This window comes from Falco naumanni, chromosome 3 (genome assembly GCF_017639655.2).
Source record: "Falco naumanni isolate bFalNau1 chromosome 3, bFalNau1.pat, whole genome shotgun sequence".
NCBI classification, from domain to species: Eukaryota; Metazoa; Chordata; class Aves; order Falconiformes; family Falconidae; genus Falco; species Falco naumanni.
In genome coordinates, this window is record NC_054056.1 from 89506320 (window position 1) to 89533630 (window position 27311).

Consider the following 27311-nt stretch of genomic DNA (forward strand, 5'->3'; position numbering starts at 1 on the left):
GGAACTGTGCATAAGTACAAATGTGTATCACTCCAGCCCTTTGTATAACCTGGCGATTACAGATTTTCTTTTACAGGAATGACATTTTACAAGTCCATCAATTACCTTATTTTTGGGTCAAAATGCTCTTAATTCCTGGAACTGTGTAAAAAGAACACCAGGTTTGAATAATATTACAAGGAATGTAAGTCACTAAAGGCAGCACAACCACCCAGGGGACAGTGCTCAGGTTAAATGCTGACAGATGCAGCAGAACAGGAGTAAGAATTTATGTGATTTGCTCTCTGGGATCTGGGCGCTTAATTCTATGCAACTGCACCTATGACATGTTAATGCTTCTTTGGATGTCATCAAAAGGAGCTATAAAATCTTGTGCTAAAGCCATCCCCCCACCAGTTATACTCAGCTCTCCTAATACTTTAGTTATTCTTCCCCTGCCTGGAGAGGTTTTGTCCTTGAAAGTATGCTGCTTTCAAATAAAAGTAGTATTAGCTGCATATATAAATTCATGTTTCTTTATATTTTTTCTATATATAAAATAGCTATTTTAATTTGGATTAAAAATTTAGTGTTTTATTTTTACAAAAGGTGGAAAAAGAAATACTGTTTATGTTAATGAATAAATTCTCCTCTCTTTCAGCATCATGGTGGGTCCTCAAAAACAACTAGAAGCTATGGTTCCAAGTAGCGTTAATGTTGCGTTGGTTTTCATTATGGTACCATTCATATAGCAGTGTACAGGTATGCTAGGTTATGAATTTATGATGTGGTATTGTTTGTTATTATGGATGTGATCTTTTCCATTTTAAAATATGGGAAATTGCATATTTATTACCTTCTCATGACTAGTTCAGTGAAAAGATGCATTCTAAAAGCTGAAAAACAGACAACTATGCTAAACTGTTTATTGTGTATATTCAGTCCGAACTGTCACAGAAAACCACGACTTGACTGGTATGACTTAAGTATTTGTGAAAAGTTTTAGTCTTACATTAATAAACAATTGTTACTTAATGCTGATGTTTTCTCCTTTTACAGAAGAATTGGTTATGAACATCAACACACATTTTCATACATCTTATACTTTGGAGAAGCTGTAAGTCATTAATTAGGAAAATAAATAATAGGGACAACTTTTTGTGTTAATAGAGAATCTCACTCATACAGGCTGTTTTCTGCCCATAACAAAACCAGGCAGTACCTTTTTCTCTTCTAGCCCCTACCGTCACAGGAGGAAACACATCTGCCTCTCCGTCAAGCCAATGTAGATCCACAGACTTAACACTTCACTGCCAGTCTGCTTTGAACCCTATGTCCTGACCGCTCAGAAAATGTCTTCATTGGATCGTTAGTAGCTCACTAAAAACTCATTAGAGAAACTTCTGTTAAAGTGTAAAGAGCTATAAACCTAGAAGCAGAAATACTTCATACCTAACAAGTCTTGCTGTTGTCCACTGCATGAGCAGCAGGTGTGTCCTCCAGCCCAAGAATGAAAGGCTTGTAACCTCACACCTCCACAACAGGCTGACAAGCTCTACATGCTTAATGACCTGTCTCTCCGCTCATCTAGCAGTCCACAGGGACAAACAGTACCCAAAAGTAACTTAACAGTCATATTTCATAAAATATCTTCTTATCTATTTTTATTTCAACTCAACCAAAACATAACATGTGATTAAAAGTGGGGACTTTAGATAACAAACGAGCAATCTTCATTGCAGTAAGGTTCCGTATTCCAGAAACCATGCGCAGGATTCAGCTCAAGATTAAGAAAGCATCAGATTTAGGTACCTGCATGTAAACAAGACATCTTAGCTCCTACTGAATCAATGGAGTTCTGAAGCAAATTAGTTGCCTAAACAAAAGCATCTAGCACATGTGAGATGCTCTAGGGTATCCCAACTGGTCTCCAGCTCCCAGCTGAGAAGGACATGAGTTACCTTGACATTTATGCCAGCCCCATGCAGTTGCTTCAGATATCCTACATGTCTCAGGTGACGCCAGATGCCTGCCCTTAGGCAAGTGAATCAAACCCCTTGTCAATGAAGTCAATGGAGCCTAAATTCTCTACACAAATGTCAATGTCAGAAAGCGATAACTTACGCACCTAAATTTAGGTGCCTACGTTAAAGGCAAGTTTCATCTTTAAATATTCTTACAGTAACTTGGCAAACGTGAATGTTTTTAATACTGAAGTCCAAGCTTTCCCATATTGACATAATCCAACTACAGATCCGTTCATTCTTAAAAAAGCACCCGAACAGCAGTATTATGTTCACAAATGATGTATCAGTGAAAGTTTAAAGATTTCTTGTCTTTAGCTGAGTAAAGCTACTCAAACTCCTGAAGATCTGGCTGGCTTTCCTCCTATGCCAAGATGTCAGTCTAGTGTACGGCATGTTCTCTTTTGTCACTACTGATCTACCAACAAAGGAAATATAGTGACATGTGACACTGCTGCAGGGTAAATCCTTAAGTGAAGCTGAGACACTACACTGAGGTTTATAACATTTGTCCTTTTCACTAGAAAAAAATATTAAAATTACTCTTAAAATAACCTGCTTTAGAACTTCATGTCAACTAGGTGCTAGAAGGGGGAAAAGAACATTTTAGTAGGTCCTATGTCCTTCTAACAGTTGTTCTCCTTTGTATACTTAAACACTTTGATGAATCATACACAAGAACAAGTTTGAGAAGTTTCACTAAAGAGTTTTAAGAGCTACACACAGAAATTGCCTTCAACACACCAGGGGAAAAGATCTGCAGAACTCACTCTGAAGAACTTCCAGTGATTAAAAACCAATCAAACGAATAAAAAAAATATTTCAGTTCTTTGTACCATTACTTGTAAACAACATACAAATAGAACATACTTGCAAGCTTGTTTTAATTGACTAACTGCTGCTAAACATAAAAAAACCTGGTTTCAAACAAGTTTATTTGCATAGTTCAGGGAAAGAAATCTAGTGTCTATCAAATGCAACTTGAAAGTTTTCTGCAATATTGCAATTACCATTCAACACATTATCATTTAGCTTCATTATCATTTGTGACAGAGGTTTAAAAATTGCCTTCAGTGCCCAAATGATGTTATTGTAAGTCTGAATACAGGTTCTGAAGGTAATTATATTCATACAAAATAACTATTAGCGATGTGTGTCAATGGAAGGATACTTCCAGGAAATATCCATGTTACTGTTTTCCACTTAACTATAAAATACTACATTATATTAAGAAAAAAAATTACAGAATTAACTATGCATTGGTATACCTACTTACCCATATAAGACATATGATTAAAATCTCTCTTGTTCCTCAGTTTTGCTCATTACTTCCACTTTTCAAAGTCAAAAATACTGGTCAGTTATTTACAAAGAACTTCATGGAATGCAACACATTTTGATCCGTGATGAGAGAAGATTTCTCATTTTAGTGAAACTATTGGTAACAAGAAACTTTGTACCTTGAAAGAAGGTATGTATCCACAAAATATTAAGGAACCTCTTGTGTCAAGACAGAGATTTCAAATTATGAAAGAAAACAAATTAAATTTTTTGGGGGAGGGGGGGGAAATTAAGCTAGAAGAGTACATACCCTAAGACACCTGAGATTCGACACAGCCAGTATTTGTTATTCCATTATTAAAGCTAAGGAAGGGAGGTAGAAACAAGCAAAAAGCCCCAGTCAAGTATTGGTTTAGAATTTATGGTCAGAGAAACTATATGGCTACATAACACAGACAATTCAAGGACAAAATTCTGTCAGGCAAAATGCAAAATTATTTATTTTCACTTTAATTGTATTACCATCTCAGGCATTACAAATTAAAAGTTTGGCTTTTAAAGCTTTCAGGCAATTACAGGAAGAAACAGGCATTTCCATAAGTTTCATAGGGTCCTACTTTCATCTGTAGGCACCCAAGTACCTTCAAAAATCTTAAAAGATCTGCATATGTAGCTCCTTCACTAACGGATTTCTCATTTTCCAAACAACCTGTCACTTCTTGCACATGTCAGTAAAAGGGTTGCTTTTTTCCTGTAAAACAAACAAACCCTCAAATTACTTCATTTGTAAGAGGTCATTTAAATGAAGTTTTCATGTGTTTGCTTATAACCCTTTCGTATTCCACATACATTTAACAATTTGATATTTTGGCAAACAGTTTACTTTCATTAATCATAAAGACTTAACCTGAAATCTTCCTGGAAGACTTTGTCAACACAGTAACATCAGTTCAGTTCAAATAAGCGCTATGTATAGGTAGGCCTGATTCCTACATCTCAAAAAAACCTGTCTTTTGGGACAAATGCAACCCACAGCCAACTAATTCTAACAACAGCATCTCCCTTGTACGAGTCACTCTAGGAAGCTTTCCCTATCTGAAAATACGGCTTTCACTCATAGATGGGCATATACTTCAGTAATGACTTCAAAAACTAGGGAAGTCTTAAGAACTGCCCAAATAACTCAGTTCAGTGGCAAACTGCCACTAATAAAATACACATATACTGACACGTTGTAGGATTGTCTGCTCATCATTAGACATTTACTTGGAGGGCCTCCTGCCACTTTTAAGAATCATTCAATTCATACATGCATTTCTTTGATCCCTCTGATTTCTGTGTAGAAAAATGGGTGACATGGGATCAGTCAACACACTGGAATTTTCCCATGTAGAACCCGCTGCATGAAGGAAACTGAAGTGCAGAGGAAAGATGACAGATAACGGAACAACCAAACAATGTTCAATGTCAGTAAATCAAGTGGGTTTGCACACTCTGCTGAAAACAAATCCTGAATAACAGTATCATCACGACACAAACATTCTACTGTCATATCTGGTACTGCTCTACCAAACGAGTACTGTCTTTAGGTGACTTGTTACCAATATGCCACAAGCAAAACTGCACAAAAATCCACCTCAGCACTTACCTTAGAGATCTCAAGAACAGCAGTATTCAGGTAATTTCTCACTATCATGTCAGCTTTGCCACAGGATGTCCTTAAAGTGAGCCTGTATCTCTCCCACCTTCTAGAAGCCACAAAGGCTACGAGGAAGATTTTAGATTTATTTTTTCTTTTTAACTAATGGGAACATCCAGTACGATCTGATGAAAGACACACAGCTTTCATAGCCTCCCCAAACCAACTGTTTTATCACTGTGAGGGTGACCAAGCACTGCAACAGGTTATGCAATCTCTTCACAGAGAGGTTGGGAAGTCTCTGCCTGTGGACATACTCAAAACCTGACCAAACACAATCCTGAGCAACCTGCTCTAGGTGACTCTGCTTGAGTAGAGGGGTTGGACTATGTGATCTCAAGAGGTCCCTTCCAAACTAAATGATTCTGGAAAAATTCATTAAACACTACCAAAAACATACTTAGGAAAGAAAAACAAACAAGCAAAAAAACCCTAAACCAAAGCTGTCTCACCACTAAACAGAGTAGAAAGAAACAGCACCCAGAAAACACTGTTTGCATCAAAACTAAAGCTGTTTGTACTTGCCCTATAGGATTGCAAATTTTAATCAACCTGTTCTCTACCTCAGTGCGGAATGCTCAAACTCTTGACATCCAGTCTCAGTAAGCAAGGTGCCACACAAAGCAGGCAATTTAACACGACAGGTTGATGTCACTGTAGTGTACCAGAAGGAGCTTGAAATCACTGCCTTTTCTGGATAAATTAGTTCTGAATTTATCTTCACTTTTTCCTTGATTCCAGGTGCCTTCTCAGATTACATGGTCAAGAGTTATTCAGTGTTTTTCCTCCAATCTACACATTATAAGAAGTATTAAGGAAAATCCGTAACAGGCTCAATCCTTTTATGGGATATTGGACTCAGACTATTCTCATTTGAGATAAAACAGTGTCACTGAGTAAGCAATTTTTTTCTTGCCAGGAGAGGATTTAGGAGGAACTGTACACCAAGGAACCCTGCATTCTCAAGAGGCCTCTCCTATTCTGATGCTAACTAATCAGTCCTGTATTTCATGAAAGTCTCACTAGTAATGATTTCCAAAAGATGCAGCTATCTCAGAAGAGTTAGTAATGCAGGTCTTTGTCCCACAAAATGTTGATAGTTATTGGAGTTTTATCTTTTAATTTTGAAATGTGTTTTATCAGCTTCATTCTTGAAATTCATCACGTATCTTTTCACACTAATACATGAGACCTGAAAGTAAGAACTATTTGCTGACAGGCCAAGTCAAATCTATGGCATTCTTGGATAAGATTCAGCTTCTATTCTATTTGCAGATTCTTATAATTGGATTCCCATACAGAAAAACTTAACATGTCCAAGTGCTTCAATCTTTTTATAGAAAATAACTAGCTGGGTAGGGTTCATGTATGCCACATACAACATTTTTATTTCAGTGTATACCAGGGGACCCCAAACTTTTTAAACAGGCGGCCAGCGCATGGATGAAGTGGCAGGCAGTCATCTGCGGCTGCTTGGTTTTCCCCCCCATCCCCTGGTGGGGGGGGCAGGGGGGTCTGTAAATACTGGGGGCCGGATTGAGGACCCTGGGGGGCCGTATCTGGCCCGCGGACCGTAGTTTGAGGACCCCGGTGTATGGCAATGGGATTTCTAACAAGGTTCATATATTTTAACTGAGATCTTACAATGTTCTTAGTAATGATGTTAATTTTTTCCTCTTCCTTGCTGATACGAAAACTGCTTAGTGAAAAGCAAGCAGGTATATATCCATATAGACTTACAAAATACATCTTAAGACAGTCTACATCCAAGGAACTTAGTTTAATTTGTGTTAATATGCCTCCAAACAAGCTCCAAATTAGTAAAAATTCAATGTCTACACTAAAATTCAACACTAAAATACCTCAGTGCATAGTTTTATCCTATATTAACAGCAAAACATTTATTCTAGTCAATTCAGAAAAAAATACGGACTATCACCAACCATGTTTCATACTTACAATGGGGAACTACCTTCTGAAGTATGACTGGCAAGCTAGTAATATCACCTTCATGTACTAATGAGATCAGTATACTTGCAATACCCTCTTCAACACTGCCTCCAAGATCACACAGCAAATTCACCAGCTTTTACTTTCTTTTAATAACAGGTTTTCTTTCCTTTAGCTTCCTATTCAACCATCCATACTTTGCGCTTAAGACACTGATAATGATGGCTGTGATACACTGCGCGTTACTCTAACACAACATCCTGACTAATAAAGGTTCGTAATTTACCCATCCCCTTTTTTAGCTGAGCAGAATTGGAAAACTCACTGCTTTTTTATCTGTATGACAAACTAGCATATGCAGGTGGGGGCTTACACACATAGACTTAACACAAAGCAGAGAAAAGACTTTAAAAGCAGGGCTCACAAACAGTGATATACTCCTATTTCTAAAGACAAATAGATTGGATACAGTTACAACATCATCCTACAGACACAGAACCCCTAGCCCCAAAACAATTTCTTCAAATACATGCAATAGCATTTTTACTGTGTTTCTTTCCCTCTACCCAAACTGTTTGCAATTTAGCTGCCATGAGCAATTTTGGAGTTCAATTGTCCACTGATTCAATTTCTGCAGGAATATAACAATGTTGAAGTGTATATATTATCAAAATTTGCCCCCTTTAGAAACTAAGGGGGGAAAATGCAAGAGATCTGACAAAAGTGACAAGAAGAGTGGGGAAAAAAGGAAATTCAAGAGCTCAAACTTCCCCATCTGTAGGCAGGTTTTCCAGCAAGTAAAGCTTTCAACTTTGGGAAAAATATGAGAGATGTAAAAAGATAGATCACAGAAGGCTGATTACTGTAATGTATTAGTTTAACCTAATTTTTCCAAAGAATAGAAATCTTAGAAGTCTAAAACTGTCTAAAATTGTGGCCAACACAGTAGTCACCTGGACACACTTCTTCAGGACAGGAATCCTATTTCTAGAAGAACTACACCCCAACGGCCTCAAAAGCAGCGTAGTACATAGCTTAATTTGGTATTATAATGTTTATACCCAAGAACATTTTCCCACAATTGCTGTATGGAATGCAAACCATGAGATTTTTTTCTCTTAGCATACAAAGTATTTGAGGATTATTTCATCTCAAAGGTTAAGGTTGCACTTAGATATCCTTCACATTCATCATTTATTTCTATTCATTTCTCTCCAACAACACAGACCACAGATAATGACAACACAAACTGCATTAAGCTCATTAATAGTTTTGTAGTGGCCACTGGTGTATGGACAACTTGAACACTGGAATCAGACTTTCAGCAAGCTGGAATCTACCATGATTGTTTTCTCATTTTGAAAAGAAAAAGATGGAATTCACATATAATACCAAAGCTATGTACTGTAATTTCACAGTAGAAAGCTTTAATATGATTTCATATTGACTTCAGATTTGGAAACATATGCGATCTTGTTCCTGAAAACAAACAAAAACCCAACAAAACCTCTTCCTTTGTATGGTACTTGCCATGGTGAGATGCCAAATACCAAAACTGGGGAAGTTATGTACAAAAGTAGCAGAGCTGAACTGTCTTCTGAAGGTTTTGTCAATTTGGCAGGCTAGTCTGAAGAAAAATGTTTCCATCAAGTGGGTAGTCAAAACCTCCACGACTGTTTTTATAACTTCACTTAATACAAAAAAATGCACTTACTGGCTTTTCAAGTACAATTGGATGATCAGGAAGAAACTTTGGCTTCTTCAGTGAGAGAGAAACACTTGAAAGTTTCAGAAGGAAATCTCTGCTGTATTTGATCCTTTCTGTAAATACACAAAATTACTAAATTCAACATTGCCTTTTAAGGCATTAAGGTGGGAAACACAGAGAAGTGATTTATCTTATAAAAGGGTGGAAATGCTGCATGTAGAATATAAAAATCTGTATTAAAACCAGCAGCAATTCAAGTCTGACCTTGCATCAGGACAATATGTAGTAAATTACAGAGCATCACACTTTAACTCTATCAAATTGACTTAGTAAATATGGAGGACTATTCCAAGCTATTAAGGGTTTGCTGTTTTAATGCAAAAGAACAAAAAAGGGTAAATCCAACCTTACAATACAGACAGACTCCCTAACAGAAACACCAAAACCGGGTCTTGAAACCCTATAGAAAATCTGTTTATAACTCACACCCAAAGTGGCACATGTTTCCATGGGACAAGAGAACAAATCCTGAGTGTCTATTTTCGTGGTGCTATTAGGTTGATGACTTTCAACAGCTAAAAGTAGTTATGAGATCTGCTGCATGCAAATGGATTAATACAAATGAAATAATTTTGGGTGTTTTACACTGAATCAACAACAGCGAGGGGCTTTGCTTAGAACACACATGTTGAAGTTTTACCACCATCTCTCCTCTAGCACAGCCTCAGATGTAAGTCTACCCATATAAGTACCCATACCCAAATAAAGTCTGTATTTTAAACTGATATTCTTAAAAAAGAGCTGAAATAAGAGGAAATAAATTTGGCAAAGAAGGAACAAAATTTATCTCTGGTTCTTAGTGACAAAGTTTATTCCTTTAGGATCGTTACACAGACACTGACTACAGTTTTTGCTTCTCAGGCTGTAGGCCGCTGCAGAGAGATGCCACAAAGTCAACTATGAATTGGATTTTTTCCTGCCTTCAACTACAAATGATTGTAAAAAATGCTGAATCTATGTGAGGGCACAAGGATAATTATAAAAATAATAAAATAAACACAAGCAAACCTGAAAACTTAGGGCTTGCTATTTTGACCCTTGTTTAAAAATGTATGAAGACGATGATTTCTGTAAGGCCTTTGACACAGTCCCTCACAACATCCTCCTCTCTAAATTGGAGAGAGATGGATTTGATGGATAGACTGTTCAGCAGATGAGGAATTGGTTGGATGGCTATACCCAGAGAGTAGTGGTCAACAACTCAACATTCAGATGGAGATCAGTGACAAGTGGTGTCCCTCAGGGGTCTGTACTGGGACAAGCACTCTTCAACATCTTCATCAACGACACAGACAGTGGGATCAAGTGCACCTTCAGCAACTCCGCAGATGACACCAGGCTCAGTGGTGCAGCTGACACACCTGAGGGATGGGATACCATCCAGAGGGACCTGGAAAAGCTTAAGAAGTGGGCCCATGCGAACCTCATGAGGTTCAACAGTGCCAAGTGCAAGGTCCTTCACCTGTGTCAGGGCAACCCCCAGTATCAATATAGGCTGGGAGACAAAAGGAAGGACTTTTGGGGACTAATGGATGAAAAACTTGACATGAGCCGCAATGTGCACTCACAGCCCAGAAAGTCAACCACATCCTGGGCTGCATCAGAAGAAGCATGACCAGCAGCTTGAGGGAGGTGATTCTGCCCCTCTACTCCACCCTGGTGAGACCTCACCTGGAGTTCTGCATTCAGTTCTATAGTCCTCAGCACAAGAAAGACATGGACCTGTTGAAGCAAAGATGATGGAGGGATGGAGCACCTCTCCTTTGAGGAAAGACAAGAGAGCTGGAGTTGTTCAGCACGGAAAGGGCAAGTCTCCAGGGAGACCTTATTGTGGCCTTTCAGTACTTAAAGGGGTCTATAAGAAAAATTGGGATGGACTTTTCAGTGAAGCCTGTAGCGATAGGACAAGGGGTAATGGTTTTAAACCAAAAAGGGGCAGTTTCACACTAGATACATGGAAGAATTTTTTTTTATGGTGAGGGTGGTAGAACACTGGAACAGGTTGCCTAGAGAGATGGTTGATGTCCAATCCCTGGAAACATTCAAGGTCAGGTTGGATGGGGCTCTGAGCAACCTGATCGAGTTGATCACTGAAGGGGGCTTGGACTAGATGACTTTTAAAGGTCCCCTCCAACCAATACCATTCTATGATTCTAAAGGAAAGCAGCATAGTGATTGAGAGTGCAGTAAAAAGCACTTAAGAACTACAGAGGCGGTGTCCTGGTTTCAGCTGGCATAAGAGTTGATTTTCTTCTTAGTAGCTGGTACAGTGCTGTGGTTTTTTGGATTTACTATGACAATAATGTTGATAACGCACTGATGTTTCAGTTGTTACTAAGTAGTGCTTACTCTAGGCCAAGGGACTTTCTCATGCTCTGCTAGTGAACAAATGCACAAGAAGTTGGGAGGAAGCATAGCCAGGACAGCTGACCGGAACTAGCCAAAAGGGATATTCCATACCATACAATGTCAAGAACAGTATATAAACTAGGGGCGAGTTTGCTCTGGGACTGGCTGGGCATCAGTCAGAGAATGGTGAAGAACTGTCGTGTGCATCACTTGGGTTTTTTTTTCCCCTTGGTTTTTATTCTTCCCTCTCCCTCTCCTCATAATTACAATTATTACTGTGGGGGTGGTGGGGGGGGTGGTGTGTGTGGTGTGTGTTTGAGGTTTTGGTTTTGGTTGTTGTTGTTTGGGTTTTTTTTTTTACTTGATTTCAAGTATTAAACTGTTCTTATCTCAACCCCTTTTCCCAATTCTCCTCCCCATCCCACCAGTGGGGGCTGGGGCAGCTGCAGAAGTGACCAAGCAGCTGTGTGGTACTTAGTTGCTGGCTGGGGTTAAACCACAACAGGTAACTGAAGGCACACTACCACTGAACAGGTATCAAATGGAAATTATTATATAGAACTTAAGGTACAGCTGGAGATAAAAACAGAGTTCCAGTGGAAATTTCACAGTGTGATGGAAGAAAGGAGGGAAGAGAAAAAAAGAAAGAAAAGGTGGGTGTGTGGCGGGGCTGGGGCAGGGAGACTTCTTTGTAGACATTAGCTGAACAACAGGACCTTTAAAATTGTGTTAATCTGAAGGAAAGTGTTACAACAACCATCAAACAAATAAAAGCTGTTTGAAAAACGCTGGGAAGTTTGACATTATGGAAAAATGTGCAACAGACTTAGGAAGGCATCAGAGAGCAATTAACCACTAAAAAAAGATCCAAAGTGATGGCTTATAAAAGAGACCAGGATCTGATGAGAAGCCATTTAAGATCTTGTAGAACACAATCTCTACATACCACAAGTACAACAAATGAGAAAGGATCAGAAAGTGACAACCAAACAGACAGAACTTTACAAGCCTGACACCAAACTAGATCCAAAGAACAGAACATTATTCTGTTTACAAGATCAAGAATAAACAAACTCAAGCTTGAAAGGGGATACATGTTAGACTCACTTTCAAGTCAGTAACACACTACAGTATAGAATTACTGGTCAAGAACCTTGGTCTTGGTAACCTCAGATTGAGGAAAACCAGGAAAGGCTCGAAAAAATTTAACAGAATTCATTAATTTCTTGATTACTAAGACCAACAGAACAAATGAAGTCTCCAGAGATTACTTAAAGACTGGAGATTACAGATGGATATTTGAGATGCCTGATTACAGGAAGACATGAACAGAAAAAATTGCCTCAATGAACTGATGAGCTACCCTGGATCACTGTCGCAGTTCCACTGACATCTTTAAGAATGAAGAATTAGATAGGAAGCAGTGCACAGGAAGACTGTGCGAATATATTTGGAATCTGAGATTATCTATTAATTAAGAAAAAAAAAAAAAAGCATAAAAGTTTGGCTTGTTTAAACTTACCAAACCAAGACAAGAAGAGTTATGCTTAATGAGTACTGAATGACAGGCAGTACAGAAAGAAAAGCATAAAGAACAAATCTTAAGGACAGCCAGCACTGACACACAAAATTGTCCAGGACTAAACATTAAAGAAATTAAGTGATTTCTAACCATCAGAAAATAAGTATTGCAGAAGCATTGTAATAAGAGTAGGAAAAAAAAGCCAAACTACTAAATTCTTAAACTGGTTGCACACACTAGTCTGTATGCCACAACCTATCCCTGCAACAGGCTAAAGGATGCAACTCAAACATGTACTTCTACACACAGAAGTAATTTACACAAAACCCAGGATTTTGTGTGAAAAGAAGTTTTATGCTCAGGTTTTTGTTTTTTTGTTTTTTTTGGTGTGGTTTTTTTTTTTAAATCAACCAAACAAAACCAAAGAAAAAAAACAAAAGACAGGTACACCCTTTTATATAAGCAAGTCCACCAGTGGAGGTTTCCCACCTCAGTTACGGCCAAGTTTTACACTTTCACTACAGTGTTATGTGAAAAACAGAAAGGTTTCATACTGCTCTCAAATTGTGGTACAGAAGGAAGCCAAACTCTCAAAGCAATGGCTAATTGGAAAAGTAATATGCACCCCACATCACTTCAAAGTTCAACTGTCTCCCATCCAGAAAATACAATTCTGAGACACATCTCCATCCAATGTTTTACCTTTCTTTGCTTCTGATTCATGCTGGTTTGGTTGATGGGGCATCACAGTTTGAGTTAAGATCTTCACTTCAGTCATTTCCGATAACTAAAATAGGGAGGAAAGAATTAAACATTTTTTGATATATTTCACAAAATCAAGTCATGAAGTCCATTTTCTTTAAGCATCCTTTAAAACAAGGATGCATGTTTCTGGGTTTCTTAGTTAAAAATAACAGCTGTAGCACAGTTTCAGTAATCAATTTAGATTTTGGACAAATAATACTTTCTGTGCATGAAGAAAACTGGATTCCGTTCATTTTTTCTACTCCTTGAAACTGAATCACTCTTGTCTTTATAGCGTAAGAGCAGTCTGAAAAGAAACAGTCTTGCACAAACCAAACTGTAGTCAGAACTCTAGCTATTTATAACAGCTGATGCACCTCCAATATGAAAGATTAAGGTCCTCCAAACGAATTGCAAAACCACCTACAAATAGGAATATTGATAATGTTAAATGCTTGAGAAGCTTAATTTGAACGTGTAGAATGTTTGTTACTCTTGATTGCCTACAATAAGGAATAGTTCAATGACCTACAAAGCAGTATAGGTAAGCACAACTGAGACAGCAACCAGTGCTTTTGCTAGTTTTTAAAAAGAGCACAATTACCTCCTCCTTTTATCTCACCCAGAACACAGCCAAAAGCTGCTACACCGGCGAGTAATGAAAGCCGGAAAGACATTCCTTAAGACAAGAGAGACTTGGATTCTCTAACTTAGCAAAATGTTTCATAAGGATCACGACCCAACACCCGCAATATACCACCAAGTTCCTTTCGGTTGCCAAAACCTTGAAGTTAGCATTTTGGAAAGCAGGAAGTAAGTTTACCCTCAGCATTTTGTCTTGGCTCCCAAAAGGCTCCACAGGTTTGACTGAGGAATTTTAATCTCATTTTCTGTACCTCAAATAGATCTGAGGTAGTAGACTCAACACTTTCCAGATCTTCTGAAAAGTCTTTGCATACCATGAAGGAATAAAAATTATTCTTTGCTTTAAATTAGCCAGTTTAGGGCACAGTGAGTATTCAGGCATTTTTACTCTAAACACCAGTTTGGTGGAAAATCCCTAGAGTCAAGGCTGGTATCTTAAATACAATCACTGTACTCATTATTATTGTAGCTCTTCTCCACCTCCCCTAAGGCTTAAGACTACAAGCTTCAGACTACAAGTTCATCGGACAGTAGTTTTAATTCTGTAATTCACTGTTCTTTACACTCACAGTTGAATCTAACACTGACCAGCACTCCTGATGTGCCATAATGATGATTCTTTTTTCCTGGCAGAAGTCTAACCAGCTTTAAGCCTGCATACTAAATACAACAGAGTAAAGCAGTTTGGAGAATTAGGTTTCCAGATTCTTCTTCAGTTCTTTTACTGCTTTAAGAACCTAATTTGACAGTTGGCTTTTTTTTTTCTTTTGTTTCTAAAACCTCCTTTATTTTTTAAAATCTATTTATAAATTAGTGGCAAAACCAATCTGTTTTACTTTTTAAAATCTTCACCATTCACCATACTTTCCAAAAAGTAACCTGCATCCTAACTTGTATATAACTTGAATGTTTATTCTGTCTTTAATAGACGCCTGGTATGTAAGACTATGACTGGTGTAAAAAGTTGTAACAAGCTGGTTTTCCTTTAGCAGTATTAACTGTATGCCAACAGTTGTTCTTGTTTTTCACCTTAAAGCGTGTTTAGTGTTATGCTCATTTATCTTCTGTAAAAGGAAATATACTGGAGGAGGAAGGAAAGGGAATGAAGGTAAGTTTTGTGTCTGTAGATACAAAGCACTATTACTGTCTTGATGAAGAGGCAGAAAGATTTAAAGTACCTGAAATACAATTAAAATTTTGAAAAAAAAATCCTTGAAGTGGAAAAAAACCCCCATTACTCTAGGAATAGGGTCATTAATTCACCCTATCAGGAGCCAAAGAGCAAATGGATAACAACATACAAGTTTCTCAGATAATCCTGATGCTTTCTGAAACTTAGAGAATGTTCAGCAACATTAATTAAAGGGTGATAATACATCACTATATTATCAAATTCAGGTCCCAGTATCTTCAGAACTAGACACTGAATGTTCCTGCTTGGAACAATATTCTGTGAAGCTACTATGCCAGCCTCTGGGCCAATGCTGCCCATCAAGTAGGGGTTCATAGGGTACTAATCAGTTGGTATTTGGAGGTACTCATGAAATAGCCAACAGCCAAAAGTATTAAAAAAGCTTTTCAATATCCTCGGCCAAAGTTTTTAAAAATAATAATAATACGGACACATTAACTTCAAAGAAATGCAGTATTTAGCTATATGTAGCCACATATTGATGACACAAGAGTACTACAAAGACCACAGGCCTATTCAAAAAGGGAACAGTTTACTCTCCTAAATACATATCACTCAAGAGACAAGAGTAACTGATAATTTCCCTGTGTGTGATCAAGGATAAGCTACCAACCCTTTGACATTTATATTTTTTTTTAAATTCAAAGGCTGCTCCCACACAGTTCATACAATAAAGTAAAGACTACAGGATTATTAGACGTCTTCTGAAATAAAAAAATGAAGAAACAGACACTTGGTCTAACAAAAAAAAAAACCAACAACAAACCCCAAACAAAAATTGTCAATATGCTCTGAAGAATATTCAAATCAGTATCAACAGAAAATCAAATTCAGACTATGAAACATTAAGCATTCCAGTTGGAACACTACAAACTTCATTTTGCATCAAATAGCTACAACCAATTTCAGGTTTCAAGAACACATTGTACCATGTCTAAACCCAAGTATTTCTGGCAATAAAGCACTAGTGCTTCTGGTTTTCTGAATGTTAACATCTGTTTATTGCCTGGTCCAGCATAGCCAATGAAACAGAACTACAGGATGCACCGGAACTGTTTAATTGTCTAGTTTTGTGACATTTGCTCCCTAAAATGAATTTGGACATTTGCTAGCAGAACTAAAAAAATAGTTATTTATAATGTTACTCTTTACACATAATCAGCAAAGACTGAATATGTGTATTTTAAGTTTAAAATAGCTGTTTTAAATTCAGTGAAGGCTAAAGAGACACCACACAGATTTTCATAAGACTCTTAAGTAACTCACAAGATAAAACTTTTCAGCTAGTAATATCATGGAAGGGCATTCCCAAAACTCTTACTTAACACTTCTAGTTTACAACATGTGGATTCAAGGACACTCCTAGCTGGAAATACAGTTTACTTTTCATTTGGTAACAGAAGGGATCAGCTGACCTCCAATTTATAGCACTCTAGAACACACTCCATCAACTTTGCCATCTACTATTTACTCAACACTCACCCTGTCAGCCTTACTCTGCAAACATGCTTCAGTGTTGCTAGGTAATTCAGTCTGAATGTTAAAAGCAATGGCTGATGCTGGTGAAGATAAGAAAAAGCATTAAGAAAAAATACTGTAAAGACTCCATGTTTTTATTTTGTGACACTGTAAGAACACCAAAATCCAACTGCAACGAGATTATACAGGTATTTACTCACAACTTAAAAGCTCTAGATCACTACAGGACCACTTTTCCATTTCTTCCATGAATTAAAAAAAAAAAACAAAACCATAAACATTTATCATCTCACCTTCTGTCATCTAGGTGACATCAGCACAGTTGCTACTGTTTCTCTGACCACCAAAAATTTCTAACTTAATGGTCATAATAGCTGTAGTATTGCAATATTGAGAAGGTATACAGAGATTTAAAAACAAAACCAAAATATACATACCTGACATAAACAGTGCATGATTTTTTTCCTTAGGCATTTTTTTGTTTGTTTCAAACTTGTCTGAACACTAAACAGGAACTGTATGGTGCCGTATATTGTACTTGCAATAAAACCTAAACAATAATCTATTTGTTTAATCATGTGTATTTTATGTTTTCAATAGCAAGAGTCAACCAACCCAAGAAATCCAAATTTATTATATAGAGAAGCCTGATCCAGCTTTCTGAAGCCAGAATTTCACATGCCAAGCTAGAACACCTCAAACAGTTCTGCGTAAACTTAATGTAGTTTAAATTCAGATTTCATCACAAGAGATGACCTAGCAAGATCAACACACAGCAAGATATACACCACTGTAGCTTGAACAATCATTGCCAAAAAAAAAAAAAAAATCCAAGTCACCTTACACGTCCTTGCTATATTCTTAAAAGCAACTGAAACTTTGGCAAAGTGAACTGTATCTTAGCCATGCTACTCACCTTGTTTAGAAGGCAGATGACGCACAGGTCGTGCTGGCTGAAGGGATTTACCAATAAATGTTTTCGTTTCTGCTAACATTTTGAAGCATCGCACTTTAAAAAAAGCAGCAGAAATCAATACAGAGCATTCAGTTTCACATACAGATGTTAAGTGAGGAGAGCAGTCTATCTATCGCTCGTTAGCTGCATTTAACAAGAGGATATACTGTATTTTAGTATCTGGGCATGAAAAAGAAGAAAGGCCTAACAGAAATTTTCTTAGACGATAGAATATGCTGGACAAAATCTGCATAAAGACAGAATCAGACATCTCATTTTTCCTTCCAATTTAGCTACTCTAGCTTCTTCTCAAAAAGTTGTTTTTGTCCTGTATGTATGTCTGTATGCTTGGAGAAAGGAGATGGGGACACGTAATGGAATATTTTCTAACAATTTAATTCCATGGGGTAGTTAACATCAGTGTACCCTTAACAGTCTGCTCGCTGCACAGGGGTTCCTTTTATATATATACACCTAAACTTGCACAATTTTTTTTTAATATCTGATTAAATTTATATAGTTTTGCATCTTCCCACTCAATTTAGCTGCTATAGAAGCACCAAAAACTGCTAAAGTGGTGCTGGGCTAACAAGTCTCCTCCTATAAATAAACCATCATTTGTAAAACCTTAATTTGTAGTATCCATTTCTTAATTATTCTCCTTCCCACCCCTATCTCCTTTGCCAATTGGGAGATTTCATTATTTCAAGGAACTTCAGCTTCTTTTAGAGAAAAAGAATAGCAAAACCCACAATCCACACAGTAATAATGGTACTGAAATTCTGTTTTCTCTAAGACACTTTACAGGACAAGGGAATAATTGTTACATCAAAAAAGATTCCAAGGAAACTACCATGACTTCTAGAGATGAAACTATAGAGATTATTATCTGATCTCATTATGGAACAGGAAAAGAGAGGTTGAGCTATTTAAAATATGATCCAGTATCACTCCCCACTTTAACTGGTCTTTGCATTATAGCAAACAAAAAAAAAATCATCTGACCATTTACTATGTTATAATCTTTTGAACTTGAACACTGAACTTTTAATATACTCAAGTAGAATTTTCCAACATAGCCAGTTTGGACCCATTCAGGCAGTCTAGAAACCAACTATTAAATTGTTACAGTCTGAATTAGAACACTTGAGATAAAGGCAGAATAAATTTCTGTTTTGATTCCCTAGTTTTCCTACCTTCTCATCTTAAAAAAGAATGACTTGAAAGCTGTAGCCAAAAACAACTGTGAAAAGTCCTGTAGCTGAACGCATTGAGACTACCGACATGCAAAATATACTTAATTTTATCCAGATTAGGAATGCTTCTTTAAACCATATTTATACTAGATACTAGATTTCTGCATAAAGCAATGCAGTAACATTTGCATCAGAATGTTAAAAAAAGTGTTTTCCTCCATATCCTGATTGCAAATGACATGCACACTTTTTAAAACCAGGAAAAAGTGTTTTAAGCAGCTGGCTATTTTCTAGAATGTAGCACACCTGTATTTCTTTAAGGTATTCTCCTGCTAATGAAAACAAAATGACCTGTGGTGACAGCAAAACAACATATTTTTTCCCTTCTGCTGCCCCCTGAATTTCCATTAGGAGGATGTCTAAGCAACCACTTACTCCCAAAGCAAACAAAACAGAAGAGTATGAGAGGGGGAGTCTGAGCGGAGGTGAAATCTAGTACAGCGCTGTAACAGCTCTATTTCCTCTTTTAAGCAGAAGAGCCTAGAAAAGGCCTCAAGTTATCTAGCACAACCTTCTAAATTAAGTGTTCTATCTGACTAGAATCAAGAAAAGCGGATAATGATTAAACAGCTGAGAAATACTGTTCCATGAGAGATTACAGCTGCAGGGGCACCTCCTGCTCCCCAAGACATCCCCCTACAAAGGCCATATTGCTTCTCAGGAGTTACCCCAGCTGGTGACCTGCCCACCAGAAAGGAGCCTTCCACAGTAGCTCACAGGCCTAGCAGGATTTCTCTATGACTTTTTGGGGTTTTTCTGGCATCTTAACAAACTGGACATTTGCAGCAGCTTATGAGGGCCCATCTGAAACGTTCTTTGGAAGATTTTTCCCCCCGAGAACGTAACACAAATTTTGTGAAAGATCTCCCCATGAGCAACCCGAAACTGACCGCCTCCCCTCACCCAAGGAGGCACAGCACTCGGAGCTCCGAGCGCACACCTCAACCCGCAAGGAAACACACCGGCTCCCCCCAGCCTGACAGAAGCCGCCCCCTCCCCGCGCGGGGCAGGACCTGGCAGCCCCCCCCCGCTCCGCCGGCCACCTCACCGCCGGCAGCCCTCCCGCCCCGCTGCGGGCCGTGGGACGCCAAGGGCTGCCCCGGCCCACCTCTGACCGCCTCCCCGGGTAGCCTTCCCCAGCCGCGGGCAGCGCCTCCGCCGCGGGACCCCCACCGGGCAGCGGGGCGCCGCTCTCCCTCAGCGGCGGGCGGGACCGGCCTTGGCGCGGCTCCAGCCGCAGCCGCGTGCGGGGCGGGGGCGGGCGCTCGGGCCGCCCAACGGTCGCGCCGCTGAGGGGGTGGCGGTCGCAGCCGAATGGCGGTCGGTAGCGTCCCGTAGCGGGGCCGTCGTGACTTCTTGCCACTCTCCGTTGTGGTTTGGGGTCGTGGTGCCGGCCCGCCCAGGCGGAGGAGAGGGAAGCTGAGGTGCTGCTGCCACCTCCCTCTTGTGCCACGGCTGAGACTGGAAATAAAGGTGGTGGCACTTGCGGGCCCACACAGTGTAGTCATGTTTCACCAGGGCCTTAACGTGGAAAACAGAACAAAATAAGTGACTTTGGAACACAAGTGTGAGGCCTCCCTCCACAACTAAGCTCATCCACAATAAAAAGGAAAATCCCCAGGCCTGGGGGAGCCCTTAGGTGTGATTTGAGAATCTGCAAATGGCCCTTGCCAACCTGCCCAGTTGCACCAACTGGTGACACGGGTATGAGGGACCAGAGAATGGCCACTGGTTTTTCATTTCTGTAAGTAAGGGCATTCTGCATGTTTTGGAAATTATTTATTTTTTTCTTAGAACATGCAATCAACATGGAATCAACAGTATCAATTGTTCAAAAACATCAACAATAACAATGGAAACACCCTGCGAACTCCCAAAGGGCCAGACTGATATTCGTGATGTTAATTTGTTAGGTTCCAGATAGTCTCCTTTATTACTTAAGTATTCATGAAAAGTGCTTAACTTTCTTTGTAAAATGTTTTGGTTTTGGTTTAATATTTCATAGCATCTACTACCTGACTGCAGAGGTTCAACATAAGTAGGTAACGTCAACTATGTGACTTCATTATATAAATAGCAAGTAAAATAATAGGTATTTAATTATTAATATGCAATGTTAAAATTTACAATCCTGGTTTGTTACATAATAAAAACTTATTTTGTTCCACCAAGCATTTTGGTTCTTCTTTGCGGTGGACTCTTGAATTTATTTTTCTTAAGTTAGGTACACAGGGTTGAATACTGTCCCTGAAAGCGTGGTTATTGCAGATGTCACGCTTCTATAGCCTTTTCTCATAACACATCATCTTCCAGTTAGTGTCCTGAGCTGTTTGTGCATGGTGCATCATCACATTGTTTTTGCAGACATTGATGCAATACGACTGCCTGCTTGCTAACCCACTTGCTGCTGTTCAAAGTCTGGTTTGAAGTAATTTTTCCCAAGTGAATTAGTTTATACTCAGACGTAACATGTTTCTTCTGACCCATTGTCTGTCCTTACAAGATCATCATGTAAAAGTTACTCCACTACTCATGTCAACCATTTCCCTTAGCAAAATCAGAACTAATTATCAACTATTAATATGTAAGTGCACATCAACATTAAATGGCTGCTGCTACTCCAGAACCATTACTGACAGGAAGGTCAATGGGGCAACTGAGATAAAGGTACGTTTTTTACCTGGGCTGTTGTGGTTTTTGTAAGAAGTGTGTCGGGTGCTACAAACCAGATTTGCACAAGATCAACACAATCCTTTTTGTGTTTGGCATATCTGAACGGCATCAAATACAGTGATGTAGAATTACATATCCTTCATATTTTTGCAGATTTAAATATGCTAAGGATGAATTAGTAAAAAACCTCACTTGCGTATTTCATAGAAGCTGTAGACTGGGCTGCTGCTTTTAATATATAAGGGAAGGAGAAGGAGCAGGAGCAGAAATCAGGCAAGAGGAAAGAAATGGAGTGTGCCAGATATTTTGAAAGCTTGTTGCTCCTGGGCCTGCTGGGAAAATGGGAATATTAGGGCTGGTAATGGCTGTTTTCTGAGGCACTGATGATCCCAGCAGGAATAGTTATCACCTCACAGACTGCCACCCATGAATTGGCAATACTAGCAGTAGCACAGAAGCCAGCTTTCCAGCAGCCTGGCATAGGTAGAGGGAGCACTGGACCGCAGCCATTTCACAGATCCCAGCAACCTGCTGTCCTGAGCAACTTTCCCTGTGCCTAGAGAGAATCCTGCTTCTGACTGTAGCAAACAAAAACATAAGCTAACGTTATTTCCACTTTATCAATTGTCTGCCGGTTTGCCTGATGCTGGTGATTACCCTACTGGAAATTCATGATGATAATCTAGTGTTCTCTCAAATACCTGATATATACAATAATTAATTTAAAGAGCCAATGACAGGCCTAGCCAAGAAAGATTTATTATATATAGCAAAATATAGCTATTAAAGGTTTTATTGCTGTGTGAACAAAATGCATATATGTAGTGAAAACCCACCCCAAAACCAACTGGCTTTTGCTGCTTCTGCTCCTAAAGGCTGTAGATTGCAGAAAGCCATAGAGTCACACTTACTCCCTTTACTAGATATGGTTTGGGAAAGTGTAAAGCATGTATGAAAGACAATATCAATACAGCGCGTGTGAAAATGAGCAGTTGCACATCTAAATGAGCATGTAATTGTAATTGCACATGAATAGTTTTGTAAGGGATGGCACTTAATAGCAAAGTAATGGCTTTGTGCTGAAATGAAAGGACCCTTGGGTCAGCCTGGAGGCATACTTGTAGCTGCAAGTTTAAAAAGCTGTTTTTAGTGTAATTTGTTATTCAGTTGTGCAGCCAAATGTAATCAGCCTATTTGCATATTGTGATTTATTTAGCAGTACTTTTGGGGGGAGACTTTTTTTTCTAAAGCTACTTTCAAAGTAATCACAAAGCTAAAAAAGAATTATTTCCAATGTTACATGCTTTATTACTCAGTCAACAGAACAAACACTGAGAGACAAGAGTGACATGTGAATGCGTATGTGTGCACAGAGTGTATTTTAGTCATATGCTTGTGAAGCACCTACTTCAGCTAAACTAGTGACTTGTTCTGTAGCAGTTGCACAGGGAAAGAGTGTAAAAGCTTTTTCACCCCCTGCATGTTCCTGAACTATTTACTATGTTGATGCCATGTTTTCAATTGATTTGATAATTCAGAGTATTAGTAATATTAATCTTGTTTGTTTTGACTAGAAAAACAGTTGAATTAAAAGTGGGAAGTATTGCTCTATTTAGTGCTTACCATGTGTAACTAAAAAGAGGTTTGAATGTTTGTGATCAGCTTATACTACTATGTACATTAATATATGCAAAAAGATTTTATTTACCTAAAAAACTTCTTTCACTTCTGTCAACTGTCATGCTTCTCCTGGATTAGGATTTTGTATTTTTCTTTATAATTAATTTCCCGGGATCATTAATTACAACAGATTATCAACATTTTTCTACAAAACTTCTGATTTCTGTGAATGGGGAGAATGATCTTGACAACATGGATCAAAGGCACCACACAAAGACCAAAAACTCCCTAAATGGCAAATCAAGCAAATTTTATAAATATAGTTATTCAAGAGAAGAAAACTCTTATGTGTTCAGATGTGTCTATATACATATAAGGGTAAGAATGACCTAAGTGAAAGTTAAGCCTTTGTAAATGAATCCATGGGCATGTACCCTGAGAAATCAGATTTGCTTTGTCCCCTTGAAATATATTATTGTAAAATTACTAAATGCAAATTACCAAATATTGGAATGGAATAATTCTGACCTCGTTTAGCTTTTTCTAGATGTGAGGTATGGCTGATCTATAAGGAATCAGAATAAAGTTTCTTATTACCATTTATATTTTAATTTACTTACAAGAGTAAGAGATTAATGTTTCTATGGCTTTTAAGTAACTATCTGTCTTAGTTCACTGTTCTTCTAGGTGGTAGTGTATATCTAATAGGTTTTAAAAAAGAACTATCAAGAGAGCAGTCAGTATAACTTTAGCACATACTAATCTTTCTGCATTATGTAGTGCATTGTCTCCGTTTGTGTCCTTCTGTGTACATGTGTATCAGGATTTTAACAACTCTGTCCAACAAATCTGCTTTCCAGCCCTTTCTGTCTTTGCACCTGTATGTATACTGCAGGACAGATAAATGCTTCATGTAGTATCCGGCAGATGTTAAACTTGTGGAGAAGGACAGGGAGAACTGCTGTCACTTCTTTGTGGTTCACACTCCCCGTTCCCTCTGGAAGCAGGACAAGGAAGAGACAGGGGACGAGCCGGTCTTGCCATGAAACAATCTGGAGCATACACCTACCTACAGTACAGAGATAATTTGACTGCTGCGTGTGTTGTTGAAGACAGTAAAAATGTAAGAAAGAATGTAATTGTGTGCTTCACTGTGGGAATTGCAATCTCTTGCCATGCAAACCAGCATGAGAGAACTGCATTGAACTGATCTGAGAAATAGCAGTTAAGGGGATTGCAGAAGGAAGCCTAGCACTGGAAGTTTTGTCTGTCCACATAGCAGCTGCCTTTTCTCTGCCAGAAAGAGCAGTTTGATAGAGTTAGTGAATAACTCCTGCCCGGGCAGGGACTCCTTGCAATAGGAACTTAACTGCCCGGAGCAGGAAGGCAGGCTCTGGCAAATGAAGACTTGCGCTGGGGTGCACTAGGGGAAAATTAACGCATTGTGGGTCTTGGCTTGGAATTGCCTACTGGAGATTACCCTGCTAAAAGAAGCCAGAAACTGTACTGTTTCTGCTCCAATACACTCATCATTTACTTACTCTCAGTTATCTAAGCTTGCCACTTCATTGTAGCAATGGACCCATCAAATTTCAGCTGTTTTTGTTAAGTCGGGACAGCAGGTTCTTCTGGTGGATGTGGTTTTTCTCACCCAAATAGTCTGGATTTTATCCTGTAATTTACTGTGCCTCTCAAACACTGACAAAGGTAGGGAAAAAGCAAAAGTCATCAAACAGCAAATGAGAATAAGGAACAAGAGCAGGCCAGAACGAAAGAATTGTTGTTATTAACCAAATACAGGATTAATTACAAAAAACAAAAAAGCCAAAATACTACCTAGAAACCTTGTTCTGGACCTGAAGTCCTACAAGCACCCCAGGAATCAATATTAAGTTGAATTTCTGAATACACAAAAGTCTCTTTTTCAGTATATGAATTAGAAAAAAGATGTTCACTGCCTGCAAAATGAACAGTTGAAGTCTTTGATATTACTGAGAATAAGCACAAAATGTGGCCCCCTAACTAGCAAAATCTAACTAAAATCAAAATCTAATTTTCAGTTCTTCTTACTAAAAATAGAAAGGAAACATCAAGAAAAAAATCAGTTCAGGTTCTTATCTATTCTCTGAGCATATGCTCGCAGAGACGTTTGGTCCAACAAGGTAATTACAAGTACTCCATTGTTTAAATTTATAAATGTTATTTTCTAGGGCTTTAGAAGTATTACAGTAATAACATGTCTTGGTCTGAAACAAATTTATATCAGTGCATTGTATCTCTCTATTTTATATTATTCTACCACATCTTATATTACAAGTTTTTAAAAACATATTTTGGGATAAATATTTTTACAAAGAGCTTTAATCTAGATTCAATGTTTATCATGGAAGTGTAGTGAAAGAAATCTGAAAAAAAGCGCGCCTCTGTTTATAGTAAATGTAGCAAAAAAATGACATTTTTCCTCAAAGATTGTAAATTTAAAATATTTTTAAGCAAGTATTTCAACTTTCATGTTTTTAACTGCCACTGCCACCTATATCCAAGGTTTATGAGAGACCTGAACTTTTCTGGAATAGTCTTTTTAATTATTAACTGCAGTTTAATCAACAAATATAACCTGTTTTCATATTTATTTAGTTTATATAGTAGTATACCAGTTTTTAATCCGAAGTTTTTAATCAAGCACAAAAGCATTTAGGAAGTTGAGATTTTGAAGGGAGTCTTCTCAGCCATTCTTCACAGGTGTATCACTAGGATATCCGTTTCAATGGGAAATCTTTATGTGAGCTGCTGTGACCCTCTCTTTGTCCCTCCCACCACAACCGGGGCAGATACATGTTTTGAACGTTAAACACGGATGTCAGTATCCCATTCTGAACATAAAGCACGTGCTGCCCTCGGTCAGGGATCTGTTGTTCAGTCTGATCTGCTCTCTTGGAAAGCAACTTCCAAGGACTCTAGTGGTATCAGTCTCTTATCAGCAATGCCATTTTTTGCAGAAGTAAATCCTAACTTTTGATGTCTTTGAATCCAAGCAAAATTAGCAATACAGCCATCATTGAAACGATATTACAGATAGTTGTACTGAACAGAAAATGCTGTATCATTCTAGTTGAAGTATCATAGAGAAAGAAATGGTTCTATTCATTAAAGCATATATTCCTCATCAATTTAGAAAAGATTATAGACTTAGAAGAATGACAGAAATTCCACAAATAATAATGGAATAGGAAACGTAGGGTTCAGTCAGCTCACTTAAATATCTCATTAAATCAGCTCACACCAAGGCTTTCCTTCAAGCCAAGATTAGGATCTGCTGTTACTTGAAAATTCCATTCAAGCTTTCTAGCTCAGCCGGCCTGGGTGCTTACAAGTGTGAAACTAAAAGCAGATAATCCTGGTAGGGAAGTAAATTAAATTTCACAAACATAAACATTTAAATTGTAAATTTTATCATTTTCTTCTTCCTCTCAGAAATCAAATCGGTATTAGCAACAGTCCAATACACTTAATGCTGTATTAAAAATACATGAGCTGTTTTGGGCATAACAAAATTGTAAATTGTGCTTTGGTAATACCATCTTTTCCATCAGTGCTAGAGGTTTTTGCTCCTGTGCCTGTACTAATGGCCAGCTACAGCCAGGCTATGTCTCTGGTGTAGAGAAGGGAAGTGTCACAGCCAGTGCAGTGCCACACTGTCTGTCCGTGACAGAAACAATTGCTTTTCCCACATGCAGTGAAACATGACATTTTCTCCACACTCATGACCTGCTCTGTCGTCTTAATGCTAAAAGCATAGGAAAATTCAAGTTTGTTTGACAAAGCCGGAATTAGAAGAGACAGTAATATTCCTTCTATAATTCATAATGTAGGAAACTATAGAAAGCTTTCATTTACTGTCTCCCAAAATGAGATAGATCCCAAGGTTTCAGTTGGGATTTCTAAAAATAACTATTTTTTATTTTTTTTTATTTAAGCCAATTGCACTAAATTTTTGGTTTAAACTAAATTGAAACAAGGGACATGGAGTGTTTTCTTATGGTTCAATGACATTGGTTTAAAGTCACTATATTTAACAGATCATGTTTTCTTCTTTTTACTTTAAAACAAAGATGAAGAAAAAAGGTTTATTCTCACTGATTTTTACTTTGTTAATCTGGAAAGTATTCTTATTA

At 38.2% G+C, this 27311-nt stretch overlaps 2 protein-coding genes across 3 annotated transcripts in view; one reads left to right on the forward strand and one right to left on the reverse strand.

Moving 5' to 3' along the window:
* NECAB1 (N-terminal EF-hand calcium binding protein 1) overlaps positions 1 to 1014 on the forward strand; it is a 66392-nt gene extending 65378 nt beyond the window's left edge. For both annotated transcript variants that reach the window (XM_040588758.1, XM_040588759.1), the window contains one exon: positions 641 to 1014. In XM_040588758.1, the coding sequence (XP_040444692.1) occupies positions 641 to 669 (29 nt within the window). In that variant the 3' untranslated portion in view covers positions 670 to 1014. The remainder of the gene's footprint in view (positions 1 to 640) is intronic.
* Positions 1015 to 3770: 2756 nt separating this feature from the next.
* Positions 3771 to 20056, reverse strand: C3H8orf88 (chromosome 3 C8orf88 homolog). The gene is made up of 6 exons (XM_040587416.1): positions 19952 to 20056; positions 17549 to 17641; positions 16636 to 16712; positions 13275 to 13359; positions 8648 to 8754; positions 3771 to 4035 (listed from the first exon to the last, which is right to left on the reverse strand). Exons 2-6 carry the CDS (start codon positions 17625 to 17627, stop codon positions 3997 to 3999), a joined length of 387 nt encoding a protein of 128 aa, XP_040443350.1. The 5' UTR covers positions 17628 to 17641; positions 19952 to 20056; the 3' UTR covers positions 3771 to 3996.
* Between the last annotated feature and the right edge of the window lie 7255 nt (positions 20057 to 27311).

Excerpts from the sequence above, each read along its gene's own strand:
- C3H8orf88 (XM_040587416.1), bottom strand. The coding sequence starts at position 17,627 with ATGTTAGCAGAAACGAAAACATTTATTGGTAAATCCCTTCAGCCAGCA. Across the intron at positions 16,713-17,548 it reads TCATCTGCCTTCTAAACAAG|CATCAGCCATTGCTTTTAAC; the intron begins GTGAGTAGCATG and ends TATCTTCACCAG. Across the intron at positions 4,036-8,647 it reads CAATTGTACTTGAAAAGCCA|GAAAAAAGCAACCCTTTTAC; the intron begins GTAAGTGCATTT and ends TTTGTTTTACAG.